This window comes from Pan troglodytes, chromosome 3, assembly GCF_028858775.2.
Source record: "Pan troglodytes isolate AG18354 chromosome 3, NHGRI_mPanTro3-v2.0_pri, whole genome shotgun sequence".
In the NCBI taxonomy this organism is placed as follows: Eukaryota; Metazoa; Chordata; class Mammalia; order Primates; family Hominidae; genus Pan; species Pan troglodytes.
In genome coordinates this window covers 184,244,882-184,265,421 of record NC_072401.2, presented here as the reverse complement: position 1 = coordinate 184,265,421, position 20,540 = coordinate 184,244,882, and the positions used below count along the sequence as shown (strand labels likewise).

Here is a 20,540-nt window from a genome sequence, read left to right as displayed (position 1 = left end):
ATAAGAGTTCTTTAGAACCTTGTTCTTAGGTCAAGAGTAAAAGAAGACACAGAAAGACTTTCATTGTTGACAACTAACTGTGAGGACCTCCTGCTAGCTCATCCTCAAGGCAGAATGGGTTGAGACCATATACCTAATGGTGAGAAATAGCAATGTATTCATTGTGAGACCCTTTCTTCACCCAGAAGCTAATTTAAATCCTAATGTTAACCATAAGCTCTAGGGCAGGACATTTTGGGGGACAGTCTCTCAAGGCGTCAAGAGCTCTCTATTTTCTGGCTTTTCTATGGTGATAACTCTTTTTCTCCAAGCCTAACGGAAACCCTGGGGCAGAGAAGAAATAAAGAATAAGAGGAATGTTGGGGGAACCTCCCCGCAAAGCTGCCAACAGAAGACCAATAAGGTAAGACACCACTGTTGGTTGTGCAATACATAATTACAAGGAGACAGTGACTGTTAAGCTCCTGTCCAAAGAAAGAAGACGAAATTTTATATGCCAGGGGATCCTGAATAATGAAATGGATTAGCTCAAAACAGCTTTTGCTGATCATACTTTTGTATGAGCAGTTTACCACTTGTCAGCCAGCCTTTGCGAGAAGTCCTAACTTTGAACCTCAATGAAACACTATGCTATGTGTACAGAGAAGGACCATTAAACTGCTGAAGCCTCTAGAAGACTGAGAAGCTCATGGGCCATCATCTATGAATCAGGGCAAAATTGTTTTGTATAGTTGCAGACTACTAGTTGTACGGTTACAGTCAGAGGATGGAAGTTTCAGCGATGGAGATTTCAGTTCATTGTAGGGAAAAACTTCCTAATAGAACTGTGTCAGGATGAATGGATTGTCTTAGGAAATAATCCTGCAAGGAACTTTAGAGAGTAGGTCCTATCTCCCTCATACTGCAAGAAACTACAATATCCTTAACAAATTGTCATCTGACTTGTGCTTAAGTGTTATACTTGGGGCTCCACTATGAATATATGATGTAATGAACAAAATATAGTCTGAGAAAGTACAGAAGTCTAGAACCAAGAAGATGCCAGACATGTCCCCTGAATCAAACTACATGCAACTGAGAATAACATTTTACATCTCTGTCCTTTTCGCCACATGCCTGATAATTTGTAGATAAGAAAAAAACAAACAGTGGTAAGGGAAAGTTTCACCGAAGTAATTTATTCTCATCTCTTGTAGGCAACAAACTCTGTGAATAGAATAGGCACGTTCACTGACCCAGCAACTAAAAAAATCACAACAGTCTGGAACTGCTTCTTAGAGAAGAAAAAAGAAAACACAACAACAAAACCCCAAAACACCACACCAGAATATGTAAGTATAGTAAATTGCTCCCGGTGAGAAAAGGGTTGGGTTAGCTTATTTTGAAATTTTAGATGTTACCTGCTTTCCAGTGGTACATTACTGCCAAGGACCCAGCTGTCCTGCAGCTGGACGGACTCGGGTGTGGTTTGCAGCTCGGCGGGCAAAGCAGCCGGCGGGGCCGGACTCTGGTTCCTTCTATTGGTCAGGGAGTTTCTGTTGAGAGAAGTGATGGATGGAGGATGCTGTGCAGAGTGCTGCTTATGGGAAGGCGGCAAGGGCTGCAGGGTAGACTGGCCTTGATTGTTTGCAGGTTGCTCTGAAAAAAAAAAAAAAGAAAGAGAACTCATTATATACATATATGTATGTATATACACACTAGCAATTTCTTGGGGATCCACTGCAGATGAATTAGAATTAAAAACTGCGTATAAATCCATAACCTAATAAATTTGCATATTATTCTATTAAGTGGGTGTTCAGTGACATTCTCCAAGAGCAAGTTTACCCTTGATACACAAAGTTCTAATTAATACACAACAGATGGCAAAATTGCTTTTGGTTTTAATTTGTTTCAGATTTTTTTTTTCATCTGGTTTTATTAACACCTACAGAAAACAGCATCTGACAGCTCCCCTAATGTGCCTTCAGATTTCAGCTTTTTTTAACAAACCAACCCTGAAATTAAATGGGTAATTTCAGTAGAACACAAAGGTTTTCAAAATGCATATAATCCCTATAATTATTTAATGGAGTTTTTTAAAGCTTTATTTAACTGCAATAAATTATTACAAGCTAGTTGCTAAACAGCAGTAGACTACTCTCGTTTAGTGCATTTCAAATAAGGCAGATCTGCACTATGATCTACTAATAGATGCTAAGTATTCTTTAGCAGAAGGTCACTCTGTGAAGCAGATGTTGTTTCATGGGTACTTAACAGACTGAATCACATCTGATTACAACGTCAGAAGACTCATATACTTAATGACCGTCACATCCATTAGAACACACACAGAACAGATTTTCCAATTTCGCAGTATGCAGTGCAACTACATTCTGAAGTAAGTCATAGGTGACCAGATAGGCTCATGCTACTACGTCAGTGATACAAATATTTTTGTTTTAAACCAGAATCATAAAGAGTCTGACAACTTCAAAACATAAATACTGTGTTTTGAATGCTGGGTTGTAACTGCTAGAAAATTCCGTAAAGCTAATACGTCATAAGTTAAAATTCACAAATTAATGTAACATCTGAGACCTACTTTTCCATCTCATTACCTAGCTTTGGATGTGCTAGAATTTACGAAGACTACATTTTACCAAACAGATAGATGACTCTTTAATTTAATGCTAAACTGATTATGGTTCCACACACATAAGATGTCAATTTTGGACTAAATGCAGTTCAAAATGCAGTATAATTTTAAAGTGATGTATTAAATCATGCTATTAATATAAATGCACATATTAACAAAGAATAGGAAACACAAGTACTAGCTTCCATCTACGATGTGAACTCCAGCAGTGATTGTTAAGCCAAATAGCACAGTTTAACATTGTAATTCAGTTTGCATGAAATGAATACATAATATGTAATTGTTTTAATATATATTATCAAACCTCTTTACAGGGTACAATGATAAAAATAACTCCTCTCATAGCATATAACATCAGTAATATTACATGTTTCTAATGATCCCTAATATTCCATATCATATAATTTAACAATGAATAATTTCTCACTCTTGTAATGAGGGATAGAGATAATACCTAAATATATGAAAATATCGCTACTTCCTTGCAGTTTCTGATATGGGGGAACTTCAAAAATAGAAACTCTGTCTTCTTGAAATTTCCCATACCAGAAACTGCAGGAATCCTTCTTGGTTTATTGCTTTGGTGTTCATGAAAAATTATGATTGTCTAAATCTCAGACTGAAATACGCTTTTGAGGAAATGGCACGTACAGTTGTCATTGTGTTAGAAAAAGAGAAACTAACAGTTTAAAATTCATGAAAGATTTATTATTCAGGTTTCATATAATTAATTAGAGCATCAGTGTATATGACTAGAATCTCTATGGATGTCTTTAAGGTACATTTCAAGAAATTGCTGATAGCATGACTGAACAAGCTATAGTTATGAGGGCCTAGACAAGGTTGGTGTCAATGGAATAGAAACAAAGAGAGAACAGGGAGAAATGTTTCCAAGGAAAAAGTAACAAGACTTTGCCTAAAAAGAAGCAGTGGTATGGGTCAGATGACTCCATGATGCCATGAAAGAATATTATATTATAGAGAAGAAATTACGTTAGATATTATACTATGTGAAGAGCAGAATATTAGAAGTTATAATAACAAATTTAAGCCCTGATTCTGTCAGACATCATGATAGTAAGCCTCAGTTTTCTCACCTGTAATGTGAGAAATACTATTGCCCCATCCAGGTCTTGGTGTAATTGTAAGGATTCAGTGAAATGCACCCACTCATTCATTTATTCATCACACACTTAGCCATTCATCCCAAGTACATTTTCTAGACTTGATGTTGCAGGAATCTGCTAAGCCAGTCACGGATGAAAGCTCTGTGTAAATGGTAAAATAAAGCATTATGGACAAGAACACTGTTACTGAAAGAGAAATGATTTTAAGATCCATTATCATCATGTTTCAATATGTTGAATTTAGAATTCTTATTCCTAAATAAAAACGTAACCATTGGGAAAACTTCCATTAAGGTTTCAAAAATGAGCAGCTGCGGCTTTCCTTAGGTACACGTCTTCATTTTGTAAGTGTCTGCTGAGAACTTACAGCGTACAAGACACCACACGAGGATTCATGCTCTTGCCAATGGTCTGCCCAGGCTAGTGCAGCAGTGTGCTGTTTACTGGAACCTCCTGAATTGACAACACAATCAGGAGGCCTACCAATAAAACAAATCCAGCTGATGAAAGCTAGGTTCAATCTAAAATTTGGTGGAACAGAATACATGCAAAGTCTGAATGATATAGGGTGGATGGCCGGAAATTAAAAAAAATTTTTTTAAATTGTTTTTTGAGACAGGGTCTCGCTCTGTTGCCCAGGCTGGGGTGCAGTGGCACAATCACAGCTCACTGCAGCCTTGACCTCCCAGGCTCAAGGAAATCAATCCCACCTCAGCCTCCTGAGTAGCTGGGATCACAGGCATGAGCCACCTCACTGGCTAATTTTTAAATTTTTTGTAGAGACAAGGTCTCACTATGTTGCCCAGACTGGTCTCGAACTCCAGAGTTCAAGTGAGCCTCCAGCCTTGGCCTCTGAAGGTGCTGGGATTACAGGCATGAGCCACTGTGCCTGGCCTGGACAGAAATTTAAATTCTGCACCAGACCACAAACAGGAGCAAAATCCGAGGATTCAGTTAGGGTCCATGCTAGCTCTACAGATTTGGGCTTACAAAACATGAGAAGTGGCTGGAGCATGTATTTATCCGTACCAATTTACTCAAGATAGAATCAGTATATAAAGTATAACAAGATAAAGTTCAACACTGCCAAAAATAAAGATAGAATACAAGAAAAATAAAAGTGTGAAACAAAAGCTAAAGCCAGATTTAAGGTTGGTGGACAAAATACCTACTGTATAGTACTATACATTTTTAAAGAGGAACACAAATCTGGCTTTAAATAATCTACTTGCCAACACAAAGAGGGAAACATAATCAGTTGCAAGATTTAGAGTATTTTTAAGATCGAAAGGTTGCTTATGAAAAACATTACTATTTTTCATTTTATTTCTGTTACTGAAAATAGAGATAACATTTCTTTTTAAGTTTTTTTTTCTTCCTCCGAGACAAGGTCTTGCTCTGTTCTCTGGGCTGGAGTGCAGTGGTATGACTACAGCTCACTGCAGCGTCTACCTCCCATGCTCAAGTGATCCTCCTGCCTCAGCCTCTCAAGTAGCTGAAGCTACAGGCATGTGCCACCACGCCCGGCTAATTTTTTTTAAATATAATTTTGTCGAGATGGGGTTTCCCTATGTTGCCCAGGCCAGTCTTGAACTCCTGGGCTCAAGCAATCCTCCCGCGGAGGCCTCCCAAAGTACTGAGACTGCAGGTGTGAGGATCTGTACCTGGCTCTTTTTAAGTCTTCGCATAAAGAACAATTGAATACCCAGGGAAATTTTTGTGACCAAGGTTCAAAATGGACACAAGGAAAAAGGACAGGGTCTAGACTTGGAGACTATAAAAGTGTTTAAGGATCTAACACAGCTGGGCAGATCCGCGCAAGAACAACCAGAACAGCCACTGCAGCCTTTCACTTCAGACAAATTCACAGATACACAGATTGATAAAAAAGTTCTGGATATAATGACTTTGAGTGAGTTGCAGATGGGACAATCAGACCTCACATAGTCACCAGGTTTAATGTTACTGCAACATACCTCTGAACATGTCGATTTACTCCTAGAAAACTCTAAATGGCTTTCTAGTGCCTATCAAACTTGAAATGAACTCTAAAGGTGAATGTTATATTTGGTCACAGATACCCCAAAATGTATTCTTGCAAGCTCTCCCTCATGTGTCCTCTTCGCATATTCCTTGCTCTAGCCACGCTTGTTGTAGCCACTCCATGCCTTACACCCTTCTACTTAGGCAGAGTTGCTTCTCTCTGGAAAGACATTTTCCTCCATCTTTCTATCTCCAAATCCAAATTACTTTAAGATCTAAAAAAGGTGATGCCACCTCTGTTTTCTCCAGGTAAAAATCCTTGATCTTTCCTCGGAGTCACCTTATTGTATCTGTCCCTTTTTCATGGCTCTATTCGCGTTCCCCTCTGTGCTGGAGTTAAGGTTGTAGGGCTCGTGTCCCCTGCTCAGCTCCCTACGGGCAGGATTCACATGCGATTCACCTTTGAGCTCTATGGACCTCACAAGGGCAGACACTCAATAAATACTTGTTGAATGAATGACTATTTGTGAAGAATTCAATGAGAGAGTGTGGAAGTAGTAAAAAGTTGAGCCTGTCCATACTGCCTTTAACTATAAGGTAATTTGCAAATATGTTGTATTTCCCCAACTTAACTCTTAGATCCTGAAAGGCAAGGATTCTAACTCAGATTTTTTTGGATTTTCTGGTACTTTCACTAAGCATGTACTTCAAGGACTCCCAAAAATGTGCTGATTGATTGATGACATTTATATAATAGCACCTTGTGGGGTGATCTCATTCAAGCAAGGAACCATGCCACTCACCCCAAAGACTGGAGTTTAGGAATATTTCTTTGAAAATGTTCTGATATTTAAAATCTACCTTTAAAGATATGTGCATAATATAAAGATCATATAAAATATATAATATATAAAATGAAAGCTATAAAATAATATTTAAAAATTATTATAAATTATATTTTACCAAACACAGTATGTTTTCCTTTTATTAATATTTTAAAGCTTATGATTAGCAATGCTTTTAGATATTTTAGAAAAGGTATCAATTATTTTTTCAAAATATTCCTCTGTATCTTTCTGAAAATTAAATTCTCGGTACCATGGTTATGAGAAATTATGCATCATACCCAAACAGCGTCTTTATTAAATTTACTCTTTCTTTCCACGTGCCTTTCCCTTATCAAGGTCCCACTGCTCATATAACTTCAATGAAAGCCTAACAGTTGCATGTTTTTATTCAATATGTTGAATGAAATTAATATCAGATGTTTTTTAAAACTCACATTAATCATAGAGATTAGATAATAAAGACTGCAGTCACCCTGCTCCTCCCTTAGCTCTTCAACAGCGTCATTTAAGGCAGTCTGTTCCCATGTTAGACCTGCTGGCATGGGTTAAGAACCTGGATCATGGTGTACACTGAATAAAGTATGTTGACTATTGTACCAGGAAAATGCTACGAGCTATTGGATAGAGGGTAGATTACAGTGTAAGCAGCTTACCGGCCCCCAGTTCCAAGCAAATGTAAGGCCTATTCATGGAACTCTGCATGGAGAAGAAGAGAAACTGCTGGTGACTTTCCCTAGATAGCAACTCTGTTATTATGAATCAGCATGGTGAGAGGCGCCATTGAGACACATGACAATGAATATGGGATATTTACTTTCCGTGGGATATTTTCTTGCATAAATTACTTAATCTCTCTGAACCTCACTTATTTGATAGTGCTTGTTTAAAGGAGCTAAAAACACACAGTGCCTGACATAAAAGTTAAGTGCCAAGAAGAGGGAAGAGACTGGGTGCACTGGCTTACACCTGTAATCCCAACACTTTGGGAGGCTGAGCTGGGCAGATCATGAGGTCAGGAGTTCGAGACCAGCCTGGCCAACATGGTGAAACCCCACCTCTACTGAATACAAAAATTAGCTGGGCGTGGTGGCACGTGCCTGTAATCCTAGCTACTTGGGAGGCTGAGGCAGGAGAATTGCATGAACCCAGGAGGCGGAGGTTGCAGTGAGCTGAGATCACGCCACTGCACTCCAGTCTGGGCAACAGAGCAAGACTCCATCTCGGGAACACACACACACACACACACACACACACACACACACACACACAGACACACACACCAAAACAAAAAACAGGGAAGAAATAAAGGGCAGAAGATCATGAGGAAAAACAAAGTAACAGAAGAGCCTTGTCAGCAACTAATAGCACCATCACCAGAAGTGAGAACACACAAGCAAATACGCCTGGAGAGGAAATGTGTTCGCTTTATTGATTTATTTAGAGACAGGTCTTGCTGTGTTGCCCAGGCTGAAGTGCAGTGGTGTGATCAGAGCTCACCACAGCTTCAGACTTCTGGGCTCAACTGGTCCTCCTGCCTCAGCTTCCTGAGTACCTGGGACAGGTGTGTGCCACCATGCCCAGCTAATTTTTAAATTTTTTGTAGAGACAAAAAAGTGTTTGCTTTAACAGGTAGAAAAAATACGATCAGAAATGTCATAGGGCCAGGCTCAGTGGTTCACGCCTGTAATCCTATCACTTGGGGAGGTTGAGGCAGGAAGATTGTGTGAGTCCAGACCAGATTGAGCAACATAGCAAGACCTTGCCTCTAAAAAAAATAAAAATCAAAAATATGCACAAAGGAAATGTCATAAGAACAGAAAACAAACTAACCTCTTGCCGGTTCTCACACAGGAAGGAATTTGATCTCATAGTCATGAAGTTCGGCCTAGTCACCTTTTCCTAGCTAGTATGGCCACAGGATCATGCCATGAAGAAACAAAACAAAACAATGCATATCTGGGCTTATTTGCTGGCTTCATTTTTTTTTTTTTTAGACTAAAAGCTACTGCTGGCAGCTCCCAGGCTGCTATGTGCAACTCAGCTCCAGCTCCTCCCTGGTTTACAGCCTTGGGCTGTGGTCTTCAGGGAGCAGAGTGGAAATGGACTTTGAGACAGGAAAACTGGGGAAGAAAATAATACCTGCTGTGAGATGAAAATATCTTGGTGTGAGTGTATGTCTGCATTTGTATGTGCGTGCTCGGTTCATGTGGCAGGAAGTAAAAGGTGAGTGTGAGATGAGAGGAAAGGAGGAGAGTGGGCTGGCATTCGCTTTCAGCAGGTGTGCACAGTTGGAAAGGTGTCACTGCAGCGACTCCAACTGCTCTGTCCCACCCACTTCCTTCACCCTGTTCTCCTTCCCCTCCTTCCCTGGATCTCCATGTGGCCTGGCTACACATGTCCCCAGGGAACAAATACCCTAATCTGGAAGGGAGATAGAAGCTAAGGGCAGACAGCTGTGCTGCTTCAGAATAAGAGTAGTTTGAGTAAAGTCAGTCATCAAAAGACAAATGGAGTCAGGAAGGGATGGAGAAAGGAAGATGGAGGGACAGAAGAAGAAAGGACAGACAGGGACAGGCAGAAACTGGGTGGAGGTGGAGACAGACAGACAGACAGACAGAGAGAGACAGAAACAGTTTTAAGTTCACAAAACTGTGAGAGAATCTGAGAAGCACCGTTACACAAAACACCTCCTGGGTATTCATTCATCAGCATGTGGCTTCCTTACTCCTGAATAATAATGATAGCAAGTGGAATAAATGAAAACGCTCTGGCCTTAGCCCTCTTAAGAGCTTACAATATGATACACATATTGTTTTATATAGCAAGGGAGTTGTCAGGTAATCTAGGTTGCCACATTGCCTAAAACAGAAAGTACACTGGACTCTCAAAGAAAAAAAGAGAATGTGAAGATTTAGATTCAGTCTTTGATTATTTCTTCTAATGCTCAAAGAATGACCCTAAAGCTACTAAACCAAATTCTGTCAGTTCCTTTTCAATTGTTGAACTTGACGAACATTTAAAAGAAGCCAAACATATTTATGGATGATTTGCAAAGGATGGAATTAAAGTCTTCATTTCTGTGTCCTAAAATTCGTTTTCACTTCACTTCCTGGCTATATCTTTACTTTCTCTTGTCTCAAACAAAACTTAAGTCTTCTTCAAAATCGACCTCTTTTTTAAAAACAAGTCATCAAAACAAATTGTATAAAACGTTTTGTTTTTGTATATTTTACTATCATATGATTTTTTTTTGACACAGTCTTGCTCTGTGGCCCAGGCTGGAGTGCAGTGGCACAATCTCAGCTCACTGCAACCTCCGTCAAGTGATTCTCCTGCCTCAGCCTCCCAAGTAGTTGAGATTACAGGTGTGCGCCAACACGCCCAGTGAATTTTTTATATTTTTAGTAGAAACGGGGTTTCACCATGCTGGCCTGGTTGGTCTTGAACTCCTCACCTCAGGTGATCCACCCACCTTGGCCTCCCAAAGTGCTAGGATTACAGGTGTGGGCCACCATGCCCGGCTCCATCATGTGAATTTTAACTACAGTGGCCAGAGCCTCAAGTGGATCTTCCAAGTGTACAAGGACAAAACGAGAGTTAGTTTTTGATTTTGAAAATACCAATCTAATTCTTGGTGTAGCTTAATCTCTTATTTCATTATCGACTAACTCTGTGGCTTTCCAGAAATTGCTTCTCCTTGATTTTCTAAAGTTAGGTAACTTCAGGTAACAACACTTCCCTGATCTGGTTACATTTCAGGAGCTATTAGAAAGGTGGTATTATAATCCATTCCTTTAAAAATAAATCTGTTGCAGATGTAAAAAAAAAAAAAAAAAAAAGAAAAGGTGGTATTATAAATTCAACATTTTTATGACACTGAAAACAGTAAATTACCATTAAAATGCCTCTTTTGTCCAGAAAATCTCACACACATTGCAGACATTTAGTAGTCATTATTTCCCTCTGAAGGAAAAAAAATTAGGTGGCAATAATTTTTCTTATAAATGGAGAAAATTTGAGTTAAAGAAATAGGTGCTTATACTCATATCACAAAGTCTGTGAAGCTCATCGGAAAACAAAAACAGATATTCAGGGGTTTTCTTTTCCTTTCGTTTTCCACTCCAGCCCCTCAAATATTCTATTAATAATATAACCACCTAAAATGGCATAATAAAAATTGGAAAAGAAAGACCTCATTTTACTCAGAAAATCACTTTCACATAAACCAGTTCCTGTAGTTCATTATTTTTTCTAGAATTCTCACACAAGCCCAGTGTTTCAAAGTGAGTTTTCCATTTAAATACCTCTGTAAGCCCTTGGTTAAAATACAGTACTGTGTAAAAATTTTCACCACCGTAAATATCTGTCAGATAGTTGCCTGTAAATCAAATGAAATTTCAAAATGTGTTTTGAACATCGTTAAGATGCAATATAAGTAAACACTATTGTTCTTAAGACCTTCATCATCAATTGATTGTAAAACTATTTATAAAAAGACACTGAGTATGAAATGCCCTGGTGATAAATAAAAGGATATAAAAGAAAGACATAAACTGCCTAGAAGGTATTACTCAGATGAACACCGATGAACTGATTCACTGTACTTACTGGGTTAGTGAGAATTTGGTTTAGTATCTTTAGGGTCATGCTTTGAGGATTAGAAGAAATAATCAAAGTCTGAATCTAAATCTTGACGTTCTCTCTCTCTCTTTTTTTTAGATTCTACTGTACTTTCTATTGCAGACAATGCGGCAACCTAGATTACCTAACTGCCAACTTCCTTGCTATATAAAACACCTAGAATTGTTGGGTTAAATATACTACCTTTTGGATGAATTCATTTAGCATCTCTTGAGTGTTTACTTTATGCCAGGCTCTGTTCTAGGCACTGAACTTATATCCATGAACAAAAAGCCAACAGTCTCAGCCTGCCTGTGGAACTTACACTTTGGGTTAATTAACTGAATTGGAAAGAAAGAATAAGCCAAAAGCAGAGGGAAGAGAAAAAACGTAAAGTGCAGGTAAGCTGGCATAGCTTTCCTGAGGAGGTCTGCCAGTTTCTGTAATCTTTTTCTTTTCTCTGGTTGTTTTTTTTTGTTTGTTTTTTTATTTTTTTTGAGACGGAGTCTCGCTCTGTCTCCAGGCTGGAGTGCAGTGGTGCAATCTCAGCTGACTGCAACCTCCGCCTCCCAGGTTCAAGTGATTCTCCTGCCCCCCGAGTAGCTGGGAATACAAGTGTGCGCCACCACGCCCAGCTAAGTTTTGTATTTTTAGAGATGGGGTTTCACCATGTTGGCCAGGATGGTCTTGATCTCTTCATCTCGTGATCCACCTGCCTCAGCCCCCCAGAGTGTTGGGATTATAGGCGTGAGCCATTGCGCCTGGCCCACCTTTTTCTTTTTCTTTTCTTTTTTTTTTTTTTTTTGAGACAGGGTCTCGCTCTATTGCTGGGCATGTGCCACCAAACCTGGATAATTTTTGTATTGTTTGTAGACACAGGTTTTCACTATGTTGCCCAGGCTGATCTAGAACTCCTGGGCTCAAGTGTTCCTCCCACCTCAGCCTCCCAAAGTGCTGGGATTACAGGCGTGAATCAACATGCCCAGCCCTCTGTAACCTTTTTAATGAACAAGGAGAAGACTAGGTAAGTCTCAACTGTTACTGAGACTCCTAGATAATGCCTGGACCCTTGAAGTGTCACACCCTCATTCAAAGAGGAAACTTTAAAAATTTTCTCACTGCAAAGGGAACAATAAGAAATCTCCTATGTTGTCTTAAACAACTTGTTTTTTCCTGATAGGAAAATTTTACCCACTAGCCTGGGCCTCCCTGGGATTGGAATATTAGATTGAAACTTAAACTATCATTATGGTTCTGGAACCCCAAGCCAAGAAATTAATATTAAAAGTGCTCTTGGGTCAGCAATGCTTCTGCCTGAGGCACCCGGCAGAAGCAAATCAAACGTTTTTTGTTTTTGTTTTTGTTTGAGACAGAGTCTTGCTTGGTTGCCCAGGCTGGTGTGCAGTGGTGCGATCTCGGCTCACTGAAACCTCCTTCTGCCTCCCGGGTACAAGCGATTCTCCTGCCTCAGCCTCCCAAGTAGCTGTGATTACAGGCGCACACCACCAAGCCCAGCTAATTTTTTGTATTTTTTAGTAGAGATGGGGTTTCACCATGTTGGCCAGGCTGGTCTCAAATTCCTGACCTCAAGTGATCTGCCCACCTCGGCCTCCCAAAGTGCTGGGATTACAGGCGTGAGCCACTGCGCCCGGCCGCAAACCGTTTTTAAAAGAATATACTCTCAAACCAAGTCACAAAGGATTTCTAAGACCGAACCTTGCTTTCAGTGAGTTCACAAACTACAAAATTTAAGAGGAAACAATCTACCTTCAGCTACAGTCTACAGACAAAACAAAAAGCAGCAATTTATCTTCCCCAAACTTGGGGTAAGTGTATCTGTCAGATAAAATTGTAAGCATGTTCAGAATGATTAAGGACCAAAAAATAAAAAATAAAAAATAAAAAACCTAAGAATTAGACACTATGAAAAAATAAGAGGCGATTTTGACAAAAGTAGAATGTCTGTACATAGGAAAAATGTAGTCATTGAAATTAAAATCTCATTGGATTGTTTAAATGGTATAGTAGACACAATTATAGAGAGTACCATTAAATTGGAAAACAGATCTGAGAAAATCATTCAGATAGTACCAGAAAGATAAAGGGTGCTTACATATATATGAGTACTTCAAATAAAAAAAAAAAAAGAATAAAAAAGCTCAATATACATCCAGTAGCAGTTCTAGAAGGCAAGAACAGAGCTTTCTTTGGAGCTCCTAAAAACAGCTTTCTCCAAAGCTCCTAATACCATGCTTATGATTGTGAAATTAAACAATATATATTTATTCATGTCTTTCTCATTTAGTATGGATGGTCTCTGCTATTCTCTTCTGGTTACTGGATAGCAGAATTTCTGGTTATCTTCTATTTAAAAAGCAACTTCTCTTGAGTGGCAGTAACTTCTCTTCAAAGATATTGTTCTGGCTTCAATGGTTGCTGCTCCAAAGTGTGCAGTTAATCTAAATGTCAAGCACTCTGAACTATTTCAGTGGGTGAAAACAAGTGTACATGGCTAGCTTTTGATAATTAAAGTAGTTTATCTTGTCAACCATAATGCCTCAGACACATTTTTGCTATGAAATTCTTAGTTTTGCATAATCATTTCTAACAGAAACATACATAAACATATCTTTTATACATGCATAAAAAACTGGATAAAAATACCTTTAAAATGTCTCAGTGTATGTTTCAGGATATTCTTCTACCCATTTTAAAATATTTTACCTGAGAGAGTAAGCAAAAAAGGAAGAAGCTGTCCCAATCTTGACAATAAAGAACTGACATAAATCAATCAACGCTTTTCTCTCCCCTTATTACCTTATTATGAGCATTTTGTTTTAGTGAAATTAAATTTTATTGACTTTAAATGGAGTATATATGATATGATATAAATAAAACACGTATTTGTAATATAGATAAGGACAGGGTGGAAGGCAAATAAAGCTACATTATTGTGACAGGTGGCTTATAAAGAGTAAGGAAAGCAAATCACATAGTTCAAACAATGCAGAATTTGCTATGCTTTTCAGATAACATATCACAAATAAAACGTCTAGTATAGAAGAGTACTACAAAAGGAAACAGGAGACACAGGACTGAGCACTTACTCTAACTAAACCTAACTATATAAATCAATTAACTTCTGAGGGGAGAGCAGGATTGGAGTCATGCAATGAAGTCTGAAGTTTTTCAATTTTAAAATTCCCCTTATTTTAGGTAATACATTATAAAATCTTAAAATATATTAGCTTATGTTATGGGTATTTGAAATTTAAAGTAATTAAAAACCATATCATACCATCTTAAGTTATACATATAAAACATTTAAGGGATTGATAGTACAAAAAATTTTACTTCAAGTATTATGAAAACTTCACTGTAGTAACTCAAGTCATAAAATACCCTACCATACTATCTTATATTAAAGACATTAAAAATAATACCTTTATTTTAAAAATAAACTTATCCATATTATCTTGTATTATAACTATTAACATCTTAAGGTACATATAATGAAAATTACTTTATATCCAATTTAAATTTATTTCAGATTTTAATGTAAAAAATTTTTAAACAAATTGTAAAAATAACTATGTAAGAGGCTAGGATGCATCTTTCAAGCTTAAAAGAAAACCAGGCCAGGTGTAGTGGCCCGTATCAGTAATCCCAGAACTTTGGCAGGCCGAGGTGGGCAGATCACTTGAGACCACGATTTCAAGACCAGCCTGGGCAACATGACAAAATCCATCTCTACAAAAAAAATTTTTTTGAGGCGAAGTCTCACTCTGTCGCCAGGCTGAAGTGCAGTGGTGCGATGTTGGCTCACTGCAACCTCTGTCTCCCGGGTTCAAGCAATTCTCTTGCCTCAGCCTCCCCAGTAGCTGGGACTATTTTTGTATTTTTAGCCCAGCCAATTTTTGTATTTTTAGTAGAGAGGGGGTTTCACCATGTTGGTCTTGAACTCCTGACCTCAGGTGATCCGCCTGCCTCAGCCTCCCAAAGTGCTGGGATTACAGGTGTCAGCCACTGCACCTGGCCATCTACAAAAAAATGTGAAAATTAATGGGGCCATGGTGGTATGTGCCTGTAGTTCCAACTATTAATACTTGGGAGGCTGAGATGGGAGGATCACTTGAGCCCAGGAGGTTGAGGCTACGGTGAGCCATGATCATGCCACTGTGCTTCAGCCTGGGCAACAGAGTGAGACTGTGTCTCTTAAAAAAAAATTTTAAAAGAAAACTGATCTGTTTTATAAAAGTTATGAAGACAATTATAATACATTTTAAAAATTATTTTTAGCAAAAAGATTCAGTCTGCTTTGAGCTTTTTTTCTGATTCTTCTTTCTTAAATATTTCAGCAACTATAGGAAAAACAAATAATTGAAGAGCACACAGATAAAGTTCCCAATGACGCTACTGATCTTGCTTCTCAAAAATATATTAATTTTGCAGTTATTTTTTTCTAGCATATTATTTGATATCTTATTTCTTACCTGTAGTTTATTGAGTCCCTACTGTCTTTTAATGTTTTACATCAAAGTCAAATCAAATATTCATTTAAGTGTCCTTCCAGTCATAGTATGACATCTAGGCAGAGATATGTATTATCATGAACATGAAATATGTAGATGCAATGAACTTCAGTGGAACCCAGCGTTATCCTTTCTATTCTTGGCATGTGCAATGAGAGTGATCTGTTAAGTGGAAACCATGTAATGATCATTCTTGATTAAAAGGAAAATAGAATCATAGATGACGCTACCATAGACGTGTATTTGCTGAATTCCCTTCTCTGTCATTAACAATTTGGGGGTATGTTTTTTGTGTGTATACAACACTAAAAGCCTCTTCCCAATACATGCTTTTATGCTGCTTTGACTGAGCACCTATGAAAGGCAGGATGGTACACTGAAAAGAATACTGAATATGGGAGATATGAGGGCCAACATCGAAGTAAGATCACGTATATGCCAATGCCCCGTGAATGGCAAGTACTATAAATGTAAGGTCCTATAATTGTTTGGGAAATTAATAATCTGTATTTTCTAAGGCTTTTTTGTGCCTCTAAGAGAGAGGGTCTTGCTCTGTTGCCCAGGCTGGAGTGCAGTACTGTGATCATAGCTCACTGCAACCTCGAACTCTTGGGCTCAAGGCATCCTCCCACCTCACCATCCTGAGTAGCGGGTACTACAGGCATGCAGCACCATCCTCAGCTAATTTGTTAAAATGTTTTGTAGAGGTGGGGGTCTTGCTATATTGCCCCACATGGTCTCACATTTGTGGTCTCAAGTGATCCTCCCACCTTGGCCTCCCAAAGCACTGGGATTACAGGCGTGAGCCACTGTGCCCAGCCTGTTGTGCCTTTTAAAATAGTAGTAAACATGATATATTGAGATTGGAAGCCTGCATCTTTCTTCAAGATGCTCACTGCCACTAGGAACCTTCCTCTCAACATAAAGGTTCAAAAAGAAGCCGTAACTAAGATAGTCTTTCATGGATCTTATGAGCTTTCATTTCATGAGTCTACAAATAGTTTGGTGCCAGTTTGTTAAAATTGTCCACATAGAAGAGATGAATGAGCACTGGATATATCATGAAGAGAATAGAGATGTGACGTACTGGTCTGCTCAAGCTTCCATAACAAAATGCCATAGACTGGGTGGCTTAAATAATAGACATGATTTTCTCACAGTTCTAGAGACCAGAAGTCACAGATCAAGGTCTGGCAGGGTCGGTTGGTTTCTGGTGACAGTTCTCTTCCTGGCTTGCAGATGGCTGTTTTCTTGCTGAGCGAGGCAGACAGCAGGGGAGCAATGCAGGAGAGCAAAGCCCTCTGGTGTCTCTTCTTATAAGGATGCTGATGCGGCAGAATCAGGGCTACACCCTGATGACCTCGTTTAACCTTAATTACTTCCTTAGAGGCCCTAGCTCCAATAGTCACATAGGGGATTACAGCGTCAACACTTGAATTTTGGGGGACACAAACATTTAGCCCATAACATCTGGTTTCCTGTCCCAAATGGGACAGTTTAAGCTCCCTGTCCCAAACTTAGTAACTATATCATCAATTTCCTATTGTAAATACTCCAATTCCTCACCTGTAAAATGGGGTAATAATCAATCTTACAAGGAAATGTTGTGAGAATTAAAAGAGATAATGTATATTAAAGTATTTTTATAAACTGTGAAGTGTTATTTTAGTGGAAGGAGTTAATTTCCAGGCTTTTCTCAATTATTCAAACAAAGTAATAAATGTTTTTGCCGTATTTCTTTTAGGAAAAAAAGATGTTTACGTGTTAGTATATCCATAAGATAATTTCTTTCTATAGGGAGGTCTTTACAAGCATTCTGTTTTCATTTCTAAATTTATAAAGGCAAATATACAGCTGGGCGCGGTGGCTCACGCCTGTAATCCCTGCACTTTGGGAGGCCGAGGTGGGTGGATTGCCTGAGGTCAGGAGATCGAGACCGGCCTGAACAGCATGATGAAACCCTGTCTCTACTAAAAATACAAAAAAATTAGCCAGGCATGGTGGCAGGTGCCTGTAATCCCAGGTGCTTGGGAGGCTGAGGCAGGAGAATCACTTGAACCAGGGAAGTAGAGGTTGCAGTGAGCCGAGATGGCACCACTGCACTCCAGCCTGGGTGACAGAGTAATACTCCGTCTCAAAAAAAGAAAAAAAGGCAAAGAAACACCTAATTATGTTTCCAAAATATCTATTAATATCATTTATTTAGAGTGTTTGCTTAAGACAAATCACTGGCATAAAAGATGGAAAAATGTACATTATTACAGAAATAATTCCTTGTGTATGCAGAGTGTATTGACTAAAATTTGCTTCAACTCTGTGTACTGAACTCATACTTTTAAATACTGCTTTTGCAGTCTCTGCATTTAAAGCAACACACTAGAAAATCATGCTCCCACCAAAACATGTAAAAATGTAAAGATGAACAAAACAACTTTATGTTTTATGGCATTTACTTCAAAAATCTGATTAAGATAGATGTCTTTAGCTCATAATTCTTCAATGTCACGTTGTCATAGTTCCCATCAGCAAGATGTTTTAAAGGCTTTCGATTAATATTGCATGCCAGAACTGAAATTACATCCTTTGTCGTTTAGTTCTTAATGGTGCAAGTGATATCTATCAAGTACTGTTTTATGAAGCGTGTGTGATTTTTATTGCAGGCTGTTTTCACAAATCTTTTTCAGGTTTCAGAAAGGCGGCTTAGGGTTTAAAACAAATAAGCCCTTCTGTTGAAAATCTTGATGATTCTTAAAACTGAAGTAAAACTTATATTACAATTTATTTATCAATAAAAAATCATCTATTTGGAATCTGTTGCATTCACATTTGCACACTGTCTTGAATATATTTGCTTTAACCCATATTTTAGTAAAACACAGTATTATAATTTATGCAAAATAAGTGCCAAAGACACACAGCTCACAAAGCTTTCATTAGCAAGCATGTACATTATCTGCCTAGTAAGGAAAATATATCTGTAGAAAACACATGCTAACAATTAAATGATAACTGGGTTTGTACTGCCAAAATGTATATTTTATTTTTAAAATATAATTACTAATTTACTTTTAAGAGGAATCTAGCGTTCTGACATTAATTTCAAAAACTTCAAAAATTAAACACTTCAAATACAAGTCATTTTCATATATTAAAGATCTAGAATTAAAAATAGAATCTTACTTATATAAAAATTAGGGAGATATAAATGAAAAGAAGACGATTCTTATATTTGATATTTTTACTTTGAACACAAACTAACATATTTAGGTACTGGCTTTATCACTAACATATTTTACTCTTCTAGTCTTGGTTCCTTTCATCTGTAATATTAGGGGAGTAGATTATGATTTCTAATGTCTTTCTTTCCAGTTTTTAAAAGAATTCCCTAAATCTCTCTATATAATATTTTACCTAAAATACACACACACACACACACACACACACACACACACACACACACACACAGAGGTTTAAGCTTCAGTGGCTAACTCTATGTCTTGAATGCTGTCATGCTTTATCAGTTCGCATTTTACAAAATATAAATCTAGACAAGATAAAATAACTGATTTAAAACATTGTAAAGGACAATGGCAAGGGGCTTATTCTGGGATGTGTCTCCCTCGGGCCAGATCTCCACAGCTGATGTAAGATAAAGCTGGCTACAGCTCTCCTGAGTTAGCTGTGGTCTTTAGGGATCTCACAGACATTTGGCTTTTGCCAACTATATGTCGATTACGAAGGAGAATAAAAATATTAACATTAAGATCGACATTCTTATCCAGCTTTGCCCTGCACATTCATCTTGTTTGGATAACTGCACATTTAAAATTAGAGGCTACTTATCTGGTCCTAGACATTAGGGGATACTGCACAGGGAAAAGAGTCTCCACATTCTAATTCCCCAAGGCAAATCGCTGCGATTCTCATTACTTCTATAAGGAAGAGCTTGCCTTTCCTTCAATGCTTATGTGAATTTTTTCTTGTTGTATGTGGTTCACTGAAGGAATGGCAATAGTTCATTTTAAAAACATTCTCTCCATTAGCTAGAATCGATTTTTAAAGCATTCTAACACGTCCATATCGAGTCTAAAACAATTCCTTTAACCCCTGACACTAAAAAATACTGTTTGCTACTTTTTTAAAAAAAGGACTTATATAGTTCTCCTCTATTTTATATGTTTTTTTTTGTTTTGTTGGTTATAAGTAATTTAATTACTTAGTAACTTCAAAAAAGAATTACTAAAAATCTAGGTTCAACGTAACTATATGGATTCTAAACACATAGGCCGGTGGAATACACAACAGAAATTTATACTCATGAAAGCTTATTAAGCTGATTACACAATAGGCTTAACATGCACTATCCTGTTTAATCTCATAGCTACCTTAAACTGTAGGTATGTATTCCTGTTTCACAAGTGGGAAAAAATGTACAGAGAAATCAAGAAATCTGGCAATGGTCACAGAGTATGACCCCAAAGCTCTCCATACTAATTTATACAGGAATAATTATTTTTGTCATTTTTGTTCCAGGCATGTTGTCAAGAAGGAAATGAAGAGGAAGTATTCGTATTAAGGCAGTACCGTAGAAATTCAATTTTAAATGGAAGAATGCTTGCTTTACTTTGAGCCGGAGGTCAGAGTGCTATCCAGCAAAGGCCAGCGTGGAGACCCCAGTCCAGCCGTGATAGCAGAAGCATTCTTCCGTTACAGGGAAACTACACTGCATATTAAATAGGGGAACAGAGATGAAAAAATAATTTGAATGTTAGTTTCCAGTTTTATAATTAAC

General features: G+C 38.0%; 1 protein-coding gene across 36 annotated transcripts in view; it reads right to left on the bottom strand.

The window, feature by feature from the left end:
- Nucleotides 1-20,540, bottom strand: part of TENM3 (teneurin transmembrane protein 3) — a 2,732,592-nt gene that overhangs the window by 197,796 nt on the left and 2,514,256 nt on the right. For all 36 annotated transcript variants that reach the window (XM_054683934.2, XM_054683938.2, XM_054683942.2 and 33 more), the window contains one exon: nt 1,401-1,638. In XM_054683934.2, coding sequence (XP_054539909.1) covers nt 1,401-1,638 — 238 coding nt within the window. The remainder of the gene's footprint in view (nt 1-1,400; nt 1,639-20,540) is intronic.